At 37.1% G+C, this 17,330-nt stretch overlaps 1 protein-coding gene across 1 annotated transcript in view; it reads right to left on the reverse strand.

Moving 5' to 3' along the window:
• The window catches only part of pappaa (pregnancy-associated plasma protein A, pappalysin 1a), a 106,375-nt gene that overhangs the window by 46,166 nt on the left and 42,879 nt on the right, over positions 1-17,330 (reverse strand). Inside the window, exon 10 of the mRNA XM_041970559.1 lies at positions 16,064-16,260. Within this exon, the coding sequence (XP_041826493.1) occupies positions 16,064-16,260 (197 nt within the window). The remainder of the gene's footprint in view (positions 1-16,063; positions 16,261-17,330) is intronic.

The following is a 17,330-nucleotide window of genomic DNA, read 5'->3' on the forward strand; positions in this document are numbered from 1 at the left end:
TTGGAAACAGGTAGGTTCTCTCTTAAAATGCTTCCTTTAGGCAATATCATTGGGAAACATTTATGCTGATGACACCCATCTTTATTTATACAAGAAACCTTAGGAAACTACTCAGTAACTGAAGTTACAGGATTGTCTTGGACACATTAAGGCTTAGATGAGCGGCTATTTTTAACATTTAACCTTTGCATAACTGAGGCCATTGTCTTTGGCTCTTTAAATCCCAATGATTCATCACAAAACTAGGAATAAACCAAAAATAAACTCTGACACCTGCAGCACATTAGACAAAGCCTGCTGTGGCAGGAGAAGACACCTGATTTGCTCTGGTTGGGACGTTTTAGTGTCACAGTAAAAAGTATAGATTGTCATGAGAGTATAAATATTCTTGCCTTCTTTCCACATGCATATCCTTCTTTGTGCACAATGACAGCGTGCATGTCGTTGATATAACTGTGCTCGGCAAGAATATTTATTTCATTTTTCCCTTCATAAATACTGCTGAATGTTCCTCTGCTAGCTACTACATACTACATGGGTTTCACTGTGCTTCTTAATGATGTAGACATTTATTCCCACAATGTCCTGTATTATATGTATAGCAAAACAAACAAATAAAAAAAAAAAAACAAAACAAAACAAAACAAAAAAAACACTACAGATTTCAATTAATTTCTGTGATCTGCAGAGTCAAAAGCCCATGTTGAGAACTGTCTACTCTTTGGGTCCAAAAACTTGCTAGAGTACTTGAGTGAGGTAAGTTTCCATGCAAAACACAAATATTTTTCCCTTGTTGTTTGTAAAAAAAAACAAACAAAAAAAAAAACACCATTTACATAAGAGCAAAGTTAAAACTACGTGCATGCAGGAGAGAATGCAAAGCTGACCAGAAACTATGCAGTGCGCAGGCCAGGCCTCTTGTGTGCAGTAAAACTTTGCAAAGACACACCCAGGTGTGCACCACGTCTTCATACAACCATAAAACACAACACAGCAATAGAAGCGTTAAGTGTCGACCACTAGTTATCTGGCACATGTAACCTATGTGTCTTCGCTGATGGCATAAATACTCTACTAATAACAGGTTTTGCTTTAACAGACTAAATAATTTAAAAAGATGTAGCAGCACAATCGTGACACAGAGGTCTGCCATTGTTGTTATTGTGCTTCTCATGCATTAAGCAGAATCTGAAACTGCAAGATGATGTGAAACATGTCATTGTTGCTAAAAGATTCCACTTCCAGTTTACATTGACAGGACTTGCATTGTAGGCAATTTCACCCTGAAGGCCGTTGTCAAATCTTTGCAGCTTTATCCACCCAAAGCTCTGTTACCATGTAAGCAAGAGGCAAGAACACAACAATACTTTTGTGTTTTGCTGTCTCAGAGTTGTACTGTAAACATGGCCTAAGTGTGGTAGGGGGAGGGTGGAATGCAAGAGAAACTGAAAATTCTGGTAATTCTGGTTTTAATTTAATATACAGCTACTTTAATTTCTGTCAACTGTTTTAATGCACATGTGCTGCTGATCCTTAATAAAACTGCATTTAGCACTCAAAGCTGTAAATTAGAACTGTCTCTTTGGCTACTAGATGAAAAAATTTACATTTATATATTGTATATCATGATTCAGGTAAAAAAAATATCGAGATATAAAATTAGATTTAAATCGCCCAGTTTTAATTCTCACCATATATTCATCTAGATGTTTGGTTTAAATGCACTGATGTTACAAAGAAGTGTATAAAATCTGGGCAAGTTCTTTTTTTTTTTTAACAGCTGACCAATGTTCTTCAGGCTGATATTATAGATCAAAATTCTTGCTTCTCATTTGCACTATAACAGGTGTTATTCAAGAAGCAGAGTGAATGTATTCTCAACATTAAGTCCCCAAGGACAGTAAAAGGCTCGTGCATTGATTTATGCAGAGTTGAGAAGGATGAAAGTATAAAAGGATTAATAGCACTCGCTTCATCACAGTTTGAGTAACAAAACTTGATCATTTTACACAGAACTGGCAAGTTCACAACATTTGGAAACAATTATCAATACAATTACCCAACTTAGCAAATGTAGCAGAAGCACTAAACAACACACAAAATCTCTTATTTTGCAATGAGGAAAGTAAATGTCATTTACCAATACCTACCCTTATTTGGCCTACCAAATAATTTCCAAAATAATTTAGACCTTAACAATTATGTGAAATTCTGTAAATATCCCAATCAACTTGCCTCTTGAGACAAACTGTTACTTATTTGTCATGTTATTCTAAGACACCCCTGCAGACAAATATTCATGTTTGCAAGAAAACCAACATAGGAATTTGCATGTGGTTCTCTCCACATATATATATATATAAATTATGCTAAATAATACTGATAACAAAGTTTTTGTCCATTGTCTTGGTTACCACAGTAACAACAGCCATCTTAGGCTATAATTTCTTTGATAATGTCCATTTTATTATAGGAGTGCAGAAATCAATTTCAACTGGAGTTGTAGAGGTGTCTTTTTTCTAAGTCAAAGAAAATTGATTCTTTTGCTAAATCTTAACACGGGCCCAGTTGTAGGGGGTAAACATATCTAAAGAACTACTTTTTAAAGTTATATAGAAGAACAAAAATTACACAGTTGGAACTCCCACTTAAAATTTTATATTTGAGCTACTTCACCCTCTTCCCTAATTCCCTCCAAATGTGTACTTTGTTGGACATTATACTACATCAGTCAATGGAAAACATTATTTTCTTGGTTACTTTTCTTTCAAAACATTGTTATTAGAAGCCTTTTGTTTTTATTAAAGGCAGTTGCTATTCCACTTGCAAAAGTTAAATACAGAGATGCCTGTTACAAGGAATCAAATTGTTGTCTTCCTTAAAAAACAATCACAGCAACACTGGAGATGAGTTCAGTTCCCTAACTCAAAAACACACACAAACAAAATCACACACATAGTTACACACATGGTCTTAATATTTACCAGCTGGCTAGTCAAACTGGCAACAGCCAACCCCAGGTCTGTAGACACAAACTGGTGTTTGTAAATCACCACTTCAGATAAAAGGGGAGCTACGTGTCCTAAGCCAAGGGGAAACCAAATGGGATAAAGAGAAAGTGAGAGTGCAACTGTCAGACTCGCTACCCTAAAGTTATGTCGATACTGTAAAACCATTCACCAAGAACATAAAGCAAAACATCAACTTGAAAAGAAGGAAACACAGAGGGGAGCTGTTAGCAGAGGCAGAGTTATGACAATAATAATCACTTTAATAGCCTAATGTAACTCAACAACACCCTTTTCTCATGGTGCCAAGGTGCACTTAAAAACAAACAGGTACAAACTCTAATATGAACTCTAATACACATGTTGTGCACATGCTGCACCCACCTTGGCTTGAATACCAATGTTGACGCCTCTAGGTTTTCAAAATGTCCTATTATGGATGCAAATCAATAAATCTCAATGACACACCCACAAACATGGGCCATATGTTCTTGAAAGTCTGGTAGACATTTAGGAGTCCTTTCTATATCTTCCAAAAAAAAGTGAACCACTCACAAATTTGGGGACTCTCTTTACTCATTTCCTATTACTTTGGATTATAGAAAACACAACACAGAAAGATGGAAAATGATTTATTTTAAAGATTAAGTAGTTTTATTCTGTTTTTTTTATAAGGCCAACTCACACCTAAAAGCTTTGTTAAACACTGAAAATGTATTACATCAACAGTCATGGAAGTGGCAAAAATAGTCAATAAAAAAGCAAAGTGAATTCTGTCTTGAAGAGGATTTTTTGTTTTTTTTATTGTCAGTGACAGCTAACTCACTTCAACTAAACAGCTTATCCATTCTGAGTCACACACAGCAGGGTACAAGAACACCTGCTGAGTGTTTCAAAGCTTTTTGTCTTCTCCTGAACCTGTCATATAACTCTGCAAAGTTGGGCACTGACAGTTTTTTTTTTTTTTTTTTTGGATTTATCAAATTTTTTGACACATGCAAATTAAGGGGACGATTTAGTAAAACTATTTAGTCTGTCATAACACCTCTTATTAATTTTAAAGAGGTGTTTTTTTCCACCACCCCCCTCTCTCTCTCTCTCTTTGTTTAAGGCATGTATACAAATCTAAAACTTGAGCTTGGTAAGCAGGAATGAGCATCTGTGAGGCATTTGTGGCAAGAAGGAGAAAAAGGGAAACAGAGAGAAACAAGTATGAGTTTCCAAGCACCATCCCATGGTTTACTGGAATGCTGGTGAGCGCCTGGTGTGTGAGGTAATGTCCTGTCACTCAGACCCACCCATACCTACTGAAGCCCACCGTCTCATTGGTCTGAGGCTAATGATAGGCGACTTGCATGGCCTACTAGGAACAGAGCTGAAAAAGTTGGTAAGTGGGTGCAGCTATGCAGTTTGCCCATGTATCATCAGATGAGAAATGAGTGGGTTTAGTGAGTGAACAACCAATTGAACAACCGATTGATCGAAATGGATTTTTTTGGGGTTGATGCCGATACCAAAATTTTTTTCAGCCTTGGCCGGTGGCCGATACGGGCTGCCGATTTTCTTAAGCTGAAATGCTTTTTTTCCCTCAATTTACATCATATAAATGACAATACTAACAATGTTAGAAGTCTGTTTTTTTTTTTTTTTCGTTTGGTTGTTTTTTTTTTTTTAAAGAAACATTTATTAAAAACGAAAGTTCTGAAAGTTGTTAATCCAATTTAGGAGCTGCTGGTTATAATGGAGGAAACAGCCTGTACCGTCTCCTGTAGGTAAGGATCCAGCTGCATGAACTGCTCCTCTTCATCAGTCTCCTGCTCCTGCTGAGGAATTCCTATTAAATACCGAATAACACGAATAACAAGTATGAAGTGAAAAGCAGCCGCTGCAGTCTGAACGTTTAGAGAACCACCGATGAGTGCACAGCTGCTGTTCTCTCATCTGCACCTTACAGGAATGCTCACTTTTGGTTTTACCTTAAATCTGGTTAAATCTGAAGTCATGAATATCTCTTTGTACTAAATCTTTGATTTTATATATTAGATTCATTTAACAAAAGAATGACCAAGATGGTCATTTTGAAATGTGCATATTCAATAACTGTCAAATAAAATCATGAAGCCTTGCTGGTGCCTGACGTTTGCTAAAACTATGTGAATTTTCGTAAAAAAGTTATAATATTTAGTATCTAAAGAACAGAAATAATATCATCATATTCCGGCCACAGGTGATTATTTTCACCACACAGGATTTTGCGCTGTTTATTTTTAGACTCCCAACATTCTGGATCAGATAATACTGAAGTATTCTGTAAAGGGTGGGATGCAGAGATGAATCGATGCTGTGTTGTACATCATACTGGACAGTGCAGGAATAAAGGTGCATATAATCAAGACGTGCACTAAAAACCTCAGAGGAGTTTCTGCAGTTAGCATGCAGCAGAGATTATGAGCCAGAAATATTTTTTCCTTCTCTCCACATTGCAGTTGTATCAAAGACATGAACGCTGCAATCGTACGCAAAGTAGCACATGTACATGGAAAGAAGGCAAGAATATTTATAATGTCATGACAATCTACACTATTTACTATGAGGCAAAAAACAACTATTTAGAAGTCACAGCCAACGCAGATCACGTCTCTTCTCCTACCGCACAGCTTTGCCTCATGTGTGGCCTCAGCTTTGCGCTGCAAGCCACTTCCAGACTTCATAGAATAAAACAAGTTTAGAACTCATTGGAGTTTTTACTCCTGATCGATCAGCTGCTGCGTGAAATCATTCTGCTGTCAGAGATCTGAAAAGGCCAATGGCATACAAGATTATTTCATAACAAATATAATTTTCTTCAGTGCACTAAGTTTAAAACTTAACATTGTTTTTGAGGGGATGCAGCAGGATTTCCATCAGGAGTCTGCAAGTGGGGAAGGAGTAATGCTTGCTCTGCTCGTGACTGCTGTGTCTCCAACAACACAGAGCTGCCTGTGGACACCTTTCTGTAAATCATTCCAACCCGTGTATTGGCCGATGCTGATACCAGTAAAAAAACGCAAATATCCTCCCAATATATCAGCCAGTTGATGTATCATCGATCCTTAGTGTACAATGCCACTAAAGTTGGGAACCGATTGGTTTGCAGATAATTTAAATGTCCTTCAGTCAGTGGCCTTGTGTGTTCAATAAAACAGTGCGAAAACCCAGCATATTAACAGATATGGGGGGTGGGGGAATTGCTGCCATGAAGATATACATGGGCTTCGATGAGGTTTCTACATTGCAGGGCCACAATAATAACTGAAAAGTAAAGGAGAAAATGAAACGCCATCCCTGAGGTCTCCTTTTAACTAAACCACACGCTTATGTCAGTGGCACTGTGCCTGACAAGGACTGTGCGGTTTGTAGGGAATGCTAGAGGGAGAGAAAGTGCCAGAGAAGCTGGCTTTCCTGCACTCTTAAAAGCAAAGGCTGTGCTACTGTATGAGGTTTTGTTTTTCTGAACATTTCTCAGTGTGTGAGAAAGAGTTCCAGCCTGTGTGCAAGTTTCTCATATACTTATTTGCATGTATGTTGAGAGGAAAGCATGTGTAAAAGTGCTTGTATCCTCTGTACTGATAGTTATACAGAATGCATGTCTTCTCCACTTAAATACACAAACACACATCATCTGCTTCTTTAGAACTTAAGACATAAGCGGTTATTGTTTCCTTGTTTTACTAGCAAGGATAATTTCTTTTACAGTGCTTTTCTTCCTCCCTTCCTTGCCCTTAAAATGATATTTAGCTAAAGATGGATGTGGTGAGGAGTATTCAGTTTAGACCTTGTGCATATAGCTTTGTTTTATTTCCCAAGATAGTTGAACTTTACATATAGGTGACCTCTTGCAGCATGAAAGGACTAAACTGCTATCCCTTCTGTTGCTTTTGTATAATTAAAGGTTAGTGTTCTCCAAGGAGTTGCATCAAAGACTGCCTGGGCACCAGGCCTCTCTGGAGAAATCACCTGGTTTGTTGTTTTTTGTTAAGGTTTGAAATCAAATCCAAACACACCTCTATTACAAATTCATTGACACATGTAAAGGCAGGGCAGCAGTAAACATACATTTACCAGCAATTATTTAACCCCTCTTGCATTGGGAATCCAATGAAGTGGGGGTTGAAAGATGTTGATGGTGACTGTGCTTGTGTATACATCCCTATACTCAGATTTTACTAAAGTCTACCACTGACAGGATGCGTTATGTAGCCCTTTATTTTAACTATGAAACCAGAATGAATAACCTAATTCTGACCCTAATATCCAAACCAAGTTTTATCCTTTTAATGGGTATTTTAAATTTGTTGGGTTCAGCACAGTGGTTCCCTTAAAACTATAGGATCCCATGGGTATAGTGGACTTTGGGTGCTTGGAACACAAGAATATAGTAAAACATGCTCACACAGACACACACACACAAACACACACAGGTTAGTGGCTAGGACCAGTTCTTTACTCCAATTCCCCCAGAGCATGTTGAGCTGGCTCACTGTGTTCCACAGTAAAGTAGTGGGGGAACATTATGTTCAGCTTCACCAAGACAGCAGTAATACATTTCAGTCCCATATGGACCTACCCTATAATCCTATATGGAGTCAGCACAGATACTATGTGTGTGTGTGTGTGTGTGTGTGTTTGACCATGTGTTTCTGCATAGCTATGTAACTGTACCAGCTTGATTAGAAAAAACGGAGGACCTAAAGGTGTCTTAAATGTCACATCGACAAATTTTCTGATCATTAATATATCTTGACTTCATAGCGTCACACATTCATGATGTGGTTATAATAATTTAATTGGACCAAATTGCTCATTTGAGAACATTTTAAGGTGGGTATGGGCCATACGAGTGGTTTGGGAATGATTTTCTGCTTTCACAATAATTTTTTAACCACTCATATATTTTGTTTTGAATGCAAGAAGAATCAGTTGACCTCCAGAACTCCATTTGTCCATCTATCTGTCATTTGTGTCCTTGCTTTCTTTAATTATTCTGCGTCCTTAAGACCATTTTCATTCCCCTTTTCTGCTTACTTGTTCAAGCTTTAGAGCACGTGACAACTGGCCGCTTTGTTGGATCAAATGTGGGCACCCCCTGCATTTTCAAAGTGTTCTTATTATTCATTTGTACATAACCTCATATTTATGTTAAGGAATGATGGAATTTGAATTTCATGACCCTAAAAATTAGTGTGGGTCTTTCTCACAATGAACAAGCACGCATGTACATTCTGTGAGGAAGACATGAGGCAACTAACTTATTGTGTACAAGCAGGCAGCATCTATTAATGGCTTTATGCACAATTTAGTCTTATGTTGCTGAATCCTCCCTCAGCAGTACTTTAAATGTGGAAGCCTTCACCGATCCTTCACCTTGGCTTTCCTCTGGTATGTGAAAATTTTGGGAAAAAAATTCAAATCCCATGCACAAATGAATGCTGGGATTATCATTAACCCAAGTTTTTGATACTCGCATTTTGGTAATAATCCCCTATGATAGATTGAATAGTGTAAATACAAGTATATATAACCTCTGAACACACAAGCAGACACACACACACACACACACACACACACACACAATTAGCTGTATTTGAGATTTCGTGCAGACATGATATCTCATTCTCCTTAACTGCCTTCTAGTGCTGTTGTTATTTTCTTGCATCCGTAAAGATTCCTATCACTGCTGCCCGCTTCACATTCTCTCTCAAACACACAAACACACACTCTCAACGAAACAACACTGTCTTTAGACATCAAACGGAACTGATACACAAAGCCAATTCAAAAGTTGTTTACTAGATCAGAAGGAGATGATGTGCTCACCACTTCCTCTATCCCTGGCACAATCATTCAGAACTAAAAACGTTGCTCACGAATGGACTATGATGGTTACACTTTAGCATTCTCCTGTATCAGGGCAGCTCATCTTAGACCGGCTATGTCAAAGAACTGTGAATCATGATGGCTTAGGATGAAAGCATGAAGAGAACTTTTAGAAGTTAAGACAGGGAAATTATCATTTTGGATTTTTTTTTAATCTTGTGTTTGAACTGTGATTAACTAGGATCAAAATGTTGTCTCGTACAGCAAGTCTCAAATAAAACATGGCAACTGTTACTCACATATCATGTGCTGATCATGTTTTTCGGAGCTAATTTTGTACTGTGGTACTTGTCATGTTTTAGGTTAAGGTTCATTACAGACAAAAAGAAAATAAGTGTGTCATTACTACACTGCAACTAAGGTGGTGGCAGGATCAGCCTTAAGGCTGTTTGTGTAGGTCTTTAAGACAGAAATAATTCCAAGCTCTATCAACCAGTGCTGGTCAAAAACAAGATACATCCACTTTGCAATGCCCCATAATTTACTTGGTTGAGTAGTTTTGATGCTGCCTAACGTAATTTGGGTACATTTTAGAAGGAAAAAAAAAACTTTTACTATTACATATGGATAAGCATATCATTCCATAATTAATGCTTGATCATATAATCACTTACACAGTACATTTTTATGTAAAAATTCAGGTCTGATGTGACTCCAAAAATGCAGTGACAGACTCATTTAGCAACAATACCATGGTCCTGTGACTACTGTTATTGTAATAAGAGCCAAGTTCAAGCTAGATGATTTTCAGATTTGTAAAATTGTTCTATTGCTCATGTGTGTCTCTTGTGTCTGGGAGTTTTTATAAGTCTTTGTGTTTACACACACAGCTGATCTGTGAAATTAGGGCACACATTTAGAACATTTTTAAGCAGATTTTTACCCCTGCCTTGTCTACCTGATTTCCAGCTTTAATTCAGATAAATCTCTCAAATAGGTACAAGTTGGTCCTGGTTAATTTACCTGCCTTACTGATTTTGTTAAAAAAGAACACAGTTTCTCTTCCCACCCTCTTCAGTTAAGTCTGCCATGACAAATATTGTGCTGATGTATAAGAATCTAAACTGGTGATTTGCAAAAGATTATTCTATTCATTAGCATTTCTTATATTTATTATACACACTTCACCAACTGCAAAAGGTAATGCTATAAGATAAACAGTTTTATTTTTGTAGAGGAATGGATGGATGGAACACACCTCCAAAAAAATATCTTTTCTGAATCTCATTATTCATCATTACTGTTAAACAATAATCTAAATTGAGTGTATTTGGAAATAAACATGTCTTTGTATAGATATTGTGCATGCATATTTGTCTATCAAGGAACCACTTGTTTTTAAGTCTAATAACTCAACTCAACAATGAAAATTAAATAAATGCTTTAACCATTAAGCTGATTTTTCTATGAACAACTTGAAACAAATCTTTTGCTGCTGACTCATTGAAAATGTCAAACCTGCTTAACATTGAATCAGGACATCTACACATTTGCTTATAATGTGAAAGTTGGGCTTATAGCCTCATAGATAAGCAAATATTAACTAAGATCTTTAAGGGTGCAACATACAAAACCAGCCACAACTGAACAAGCCATGACTCAAAGCCATTCAAGCAGCTAAAAAAACACTCCCAGAAACCTTAAAACAAGACTGATGCTGCTTTCATCCCAATCAACACACCAGCTGCCTGAATAACAGAGCAGCTCAGATTACAACACACACAGAGGGAGAATGATTACTTTTTCTTGTAAAATGTGTTTTTCACAATGTAGCACTACCAACATTTAAAATATTGCATATTTACCCAGTAAAGTCCTCAAAGAATGTAGCCAATCCCCCTGGACATAGTTGCAGTCAATAAACTGAATTGTATTTTAAATGATCGAAAGTAAAAGAGGGAAACTTCAAAGCTGACCTCCACAATCACAGCACAAAAGTGTTACTATTTGAATGAATAAACAATTCAGAAGAAAACCCAAAAGGATCTTAAGTTTCAAGAGTTTAAAACACAAATTTGGAGTTTGCTTAAATGCATATTGTTGTTTCTAATAAAAAACAAGAAGGTGGTCTGGTTGCAATATGGGCTTTGATTTCTTAAACAGCAGCACAGTGTTACAACCCCAGCTCTAAAGTATAAAATGGAATGAAAAGAATATCCCAGACCATAGCTTCTCCACCAGGATAAGGCCTAAAATACACATCTATAAGCAGCCACGAATGATGGAGGAGACTACATTTAACCGTTGTGAAATGGTGTACAACAAGTTCTGTATCCTGATAGATTCAACACTGGTGAAAGACGTGTTTGTTAAGGAGAAGGCACCCAAACAAAAACTAGAATATCTTCAGTTGTAAGGACATTGCCATACACATTTATTGTATTATTTAAAGTGCTCTATATTGAAAATAAAAAGCTACTTAGTTCAAAGGAAAGTGCACCAAGAAAGCTGGGCTAAGGAAATGGGCTCCAATAATTTCCTTGTGAGTTAAGTGTACATCTTATTTTTTATCTAATAGATCTAATAGAAAAGGTGTAATGTAATTAATCTTGTGTCTCTTGTTCAGAAAATAAAGTGTGAACCTCTACAGTCACCATCACATCTGACCCCTAATCACTTTACTGTTGATGACAGTCATCTCAGTGTCCCTAAGCAATTAGCACTACTATACAACAGACTGTAGGTGTTTTCATCTGCACAGCTACATTGTTTTTGTCAGACTTTTCCTTAAAAAGGTACACCAAAATCTCAACAAAAGTTGCTTTAGATTTCTTAGGTCTTATCACACTAACTCTCAGAAGACATTCAAACCTCTTTCCACAATCAAATATTCAAAGTCACCGCCAAAAATTGCAAACACGACCAAAAAGTACAATAAAAATATTAAAAAGAAAGAACCTAAACAAAGAACTCTAAATCCAGAATAAGATCTAGATGTCTGAAGACTGGCTTCTCATTGGGTACATCCTGGTTACAGTAAAGGCCAACTGAAATACCAAATTGTTTGATAGCACTCAAAGTTTCTTCAAAATAGATACAATTTTTCCAAGCAGCCGCATTTAAAACTCCATCCTAGAACAATCATGCTGCCTGATTTTCGAACTTCATCCATGTCATGAATTTCCAGGAGGTTTGACATATCCATGTGCATGCAGTTACACAACAGCGTAGGAAACTGTCTGGAAGAGGATCTCAGCTCAGGTATCTTTGTTTTTCCAATAATACTTTTGAGCCAACAGTTATGCACAATCATGTGTTCCCAACTGTGTGTGCAAGCATACATGCAAAATATGCAGGATTAGTGTGTGCATGTAAATATGCTCAAAACTGCAGGGACATTGGTATAATCCAATTTAATTATGGTTAAAGAGGAGGCTATTTGATGTAGCTTTGGTCAACATATACAAAGCATACATATACAGTACATAGCATAAAGCATCAACATTGTGATGTGTGAAACCACAAATGTGAATTTGCAAAAAGTGGCTGTTTTATGTTACAAATTTCTACAATATTTTAAACCCTTATACTGCAGAAAACAACTATTTGCAATGTAAAGATTCAGTATAACTAGGTAGTAGATCTCTTATAAGAGAAAGAAGTCGTTCTCCCTATGTGTGCGCTGCAATCCAAGTTGTTCTATTCTGTGTGATGGTAACAGTTTGGCCATGCTTGCATGTTAGTTAATCTGAGCATATGCTATGCAGTGAGGAACTTTTCAGATGTTTCTCCACTAAAAAAAACACATTATGTCATTATGTATCTTAAAAACTTTCTAAAAGAAAAGGGTAAGATCAGAGTCAACAGATTGCTAAGGGAATCAATTAAACCTCAAGAAAAACTCTAGTAAGACTCCATATCCATGTCTGATTTACAAGTCAAGACTTTTGGTTGACCTCAGTTGAAAGCTTTAAGCTCACAGCTGACTGGATAGATGACAGAATATGTGAGAATGCAAGGGAGCAAAGATTAGACAAGGAGAAATAGTGATAGCACTGTTGTGTTTAGTTAACTTGTGTTTGCATATTTTCCACACATGTATAAGCACTTGTGTTTCAGTGGCCTTGTAATGAGGTGAGCTCATCACATTTGACCCTTGGGGAACAATGTGTTATCCATGGTAAAAGTGATTTCTGTATGAACAATGTGTCCTTCACAGTAGAAATCATTTCTTTATGGTTATGTGATATGTTCCACCAGTGCCTTACGCTCCTTCGAAAATAAAACATCTGCAGTATTGTTTGTTGGAGCACACTAACATTTTTTGCTCAAACATAAGTGGTGCCATATAAATATCAAATGTCTTAAAAGTGTGCAGTTACTCTACCACAGTTTGAAACCTGACTACAGCTTTTATTGTCATGCTAATTTCCAACATCACATATACCTCAAACCAGACACCATTGTCTATGAAGTTGTGCAAAGTCTTACATTTCTGACACAAAGACTCACTCTTTTGTATTAAAAACTGTATGTAAAATTCAAAGTAAAATGTCAACATTCAAACTAGAGACTGTAGTGCACTTGGTTTAACATTTGGCTTAAGTAAAAAAAAAAAAAGACAACCATAGTAAGAAATTATATGAAATTATAGAAAGCTTTGAAAGAGATAGTATGTCAACAACATGTTGTAGCTTGTAACATTTATAGCAGGAAAAGGGGATTAAATAGGATTGAGGCTAATGCACTTCTATGTACCCGAAGCTTTGTGTTTGTGTATCTGTAATATGTGTGCATTTACTTCTTTTACACATGTTATGAGAACATACATCTGCATTCACATGCAGTTTGCAGTCACATGAAGCAAACCTGCCTTTTCAGAGCAAAAATCAAGTTCCCATAATGCAAATCTATCAGTTTTAGTGTGGCGACTAAATTTAACATTGGTCTATGTTTAGATTTAGGTTACGGTAAGGAAAAGCTTTGGGGACTGGGATTAGATCACATATGTAGAGTTACAAGTAGGTCATATGAAAAATGGCCAAACTTTTCAATAGTTTGGGTAATTAAAGATAACTCTTTTGAGACAATAGCTACAGTGTGCTTGGACCAGTTTTCATGGTTTTGTACAGTGATCTTGATATATTAATTATTACATGGGAAATAAAGCTCTTAAACTTGCATGAACCTGCTTATTTTGTCATTATAACATTTGGGGTGGTCAAATACAACTTAGAGAGAAAATAATAAAAACGGCAGTGCTGATTTTAAAGCATTTCCATGTTTTAATGGTTCATATATATAAGTTACATGTATAAAACTCAAACCGATGAGTCAAAGTAGACTCATTATAATGTAGGAAACACCATTTTAACCCCAGCTGTTTGTATTTCAGCACAAGGAGATGGGTGCATTAGTTGCAACCAACCTCACATATTTCTGTGACATCAGGTTGGGGGTTTGTGAAAAAAATTACACAGGAAAACTGAACTGTTTCTCTTTTACCTAAACACCAAACATGGTGACACTACCTGCTTGTGAAGTAGGTAGTTGTGCCCAATCACTGTGAAATTTGTGCACTTACCTTAAATGAGGATCATATCATTTGACAACAACTGTTGTGCTAACTCCTGTATTGTGCAAATATTTGCAACTTTTGAGCCAATAAACACAAAACTTATATCACACTGATGAAAACAACTTAATACCAAATAACACCATAACAACAAAACCTGCTGATGTTAGCTAGCCAACAAACATAGGCATTGGCACTGAAGATGTATCCTCCTAATGGCTAAAACGTGATCCATGCTCCTTCCTTCTCCTCTGTAGAGCTTAGATGCCAAAAGTTGTGAGTTCAAGGGTTTTTTTTTGTGAGTTCAAACTCAACTTTCCAACAATTATGTAAACCCTACAATTACTAATAGTACACTGTATGTAGTCATTATTCAGCACAGTATAGCAGCAGGTGCAGTTACTCAACATTAATCTTCTCTTGTGTCACTCTTCCTAGTGACACAAGGACAGTAGTTTTTATAGAGGGCATCCTATATTCTATAATCTTTGTTGCTGTAGATATTGAAAATGTTCACTCTCATATTTTGGATGAGATTTAGACAATTATGTAAGAACAGATTTTAAAAGTTTCCATTCCCAGTCAAGAATAAGTAAGCATGTTATCTAGTAGGAGAATTTTCCATGTTAACAAAGGCAAGCAAATTTCCACAAAACATGTTAAAAGAAGCTTTAACATCATATTTTAGACAAAACAATAAGAAAATAGGTGCATGTAGGGCCAATACAAGTAAATAAATATAGTAGCCCTTTATCGGGCACTCACTGATATACTTGAAAATTTAATAGAAATCAGTATTATTATCAAATTGGATGATATTACAAAACCTGGCTGCTTTTTTCTAAAATAACAAAAGTTCTACAGCAGTGAGTGGTCAGTACTAAAAGTTTTTTGATTTTTATTTGTTGTGCTGAAGACCAATCTCAATGAAAAAGCTGGGATGTAGCCTGCTCTTTGATGATTGGTGTGGACTAGCATGCAGAGGTATTTATGTCCAGTCAAGTGTACAAACACGGTTTTTGCACAATAAAGGGTTAATGATTGTTTTTGTGGTGTGAATCAAATAAAACTACTCCAAAGGATTCCCAGAAAAGATCTCCTTTAACTTTCTGGGAAATAAGTGTAGTCAACGTAATGATGCAAAGTGATGCAAACATGACGTGTGTGTACACACACGAATGTGCGTGTGTATTCATCACAGCCCAATGTTTTGGGTGGTCTGCTCATTTTTGCTTTGCAACAGCAACAGATAAATGGATCCGCTGGGCTTTGGTGGAATCAATGGCTTCTTCTGCTGTCAATTAAGACAATTAACATTACTTTTATGAGAGCAGCAAACTTCTGCACCCCCCAGAGAGACATTAAATTAGAGCTCTGGATCTTATTTGACAGGCAGATCAGCAAAGGGAGCTGTTTTGCAACTGTCGGCAAAACTGAGGAGTGTCTTAGATTAGTTTATAAAACAGTTTGAAATATGAGAGTAACAATCCAAAATCAAAACAGTTATCTGAAAAGAAATCTAATTAATGCTTGTTAACTACTGATGGGCAAAATAGTTTTGGCATTTTCTTTAGTTGTGATAGCTGGAATGTCTCTCAACAGGACTGTTAATGTACAGACTGACCTTAGTAACAGCAGGATACCCAGCAGCCACTTCACCAGAGCAGTAGGGCTTTTTTTCATGGGAAACTTCAACAGAGGAAGCCCACTGGTCCAAGAAACCGCTGGGTGTGTAGAGGCCACAGTCTCTCACACCTGTTTCTCGCTCAAAGTCCTCACACACCCCGTCACCATCATAGTAGTAGCACATGCTTGGCTCCTCTGCAATTCAGAAGAGGACAAAAAAAAAAGGTTTTAATGTGTGAAGTGCAAAGTGAAATCCAATGTTTCTCAATTGTCACCCAACTCCTTGTCCAACACTATCTCATTTGGCATACAGATGGGTTTTAACACATCCCAACATTCACTCCCATTTTCTTTTCCATTTTCATAAATATTCTTTGTCATAGCTATTCTAACTTTTTTTCATTATTTTGCAAGAGCATGAGAAGACCTTATAAAAACAGGGGAGGGAGGTGAGGGTGTATCTGACAATTACATAGGGATGCAATGGTATGTTTAGGTCATTAAGAAATAGAAAAGTATGAACGAGAGAGAGAGCATGATTAAATGAGCGCATGATAGACAAACAGTGAGAAGGACGAAGTCGAGAAAGATACAGCAGTATTTTTTTCCAGACATCCCACCCGGAGTTAAGGTCTGGAACTGAAAGCTTATGTACTGGAGAAGAGGGGAGCAGAGCAGGGAGGTTGCCTGGGCCTCATTGGTCTCAGCTCTCAGCTAAAGCAGCGTCAGCCGGTGGGGTTCCAGTTAGGGGGAAAGGCGGCATTCTGTGCCAAATTGGCCGGGGCCTCCTCCTCGAAATTCCAGCCATCCCCAGCACGGCCAAAAGCTCCAGTCAGTTCTGTGCTCTGGCAACGGTAAAACAAGGGGCTACTGAGGGGGCATATAGAAAAGGTTCCCGTCAGTCACTCAGCAGGAACAGAAGCAAGCACGAAAGGGAAGAACTGAGACTGAGACAAGAGGAAGTTCAAACAATGTCTGGTGAAAGGTGAAGGAAAAAAAAAGAGCTAAAGCTAAAGAGAATGAAAGAAATGAAAGGATGAATGAGATTGGGAAGGGTATTGATACAGTATTTGTATTGGATAGTGCTAGAAAAAACGGATAATTAGATAATTGCATGCATTAGCAAAGAAGAGAGACCTGCAGTAGGAGGAATAAAGACAGTGAGTAGCTGGAAAAAAAGGGAAAAGGCATGAGATATAACCTGAAAACTACCCTTTAGGTCAGTGGTTCACAACATTTGTCCATGGAGCCCCAAAAGAGTGTCC

Source organism: Melanotaenia boesemani, chromosome 19 (assembly GCF_017639745.1).
Source record: "Melanotaenia boesemani isolate fMelBoe1 chromosome 19, fMelBoe1.pri, whole genome shotgun sequence".
NCBI classification, from domain to species: domain Eukaryota; kingdom Metazoa; phylum Chordata; class Actinopteri; order Atheriniformes; family Melanotaeniidae; genus Melanotaenia; species Melanotaenia boesemani.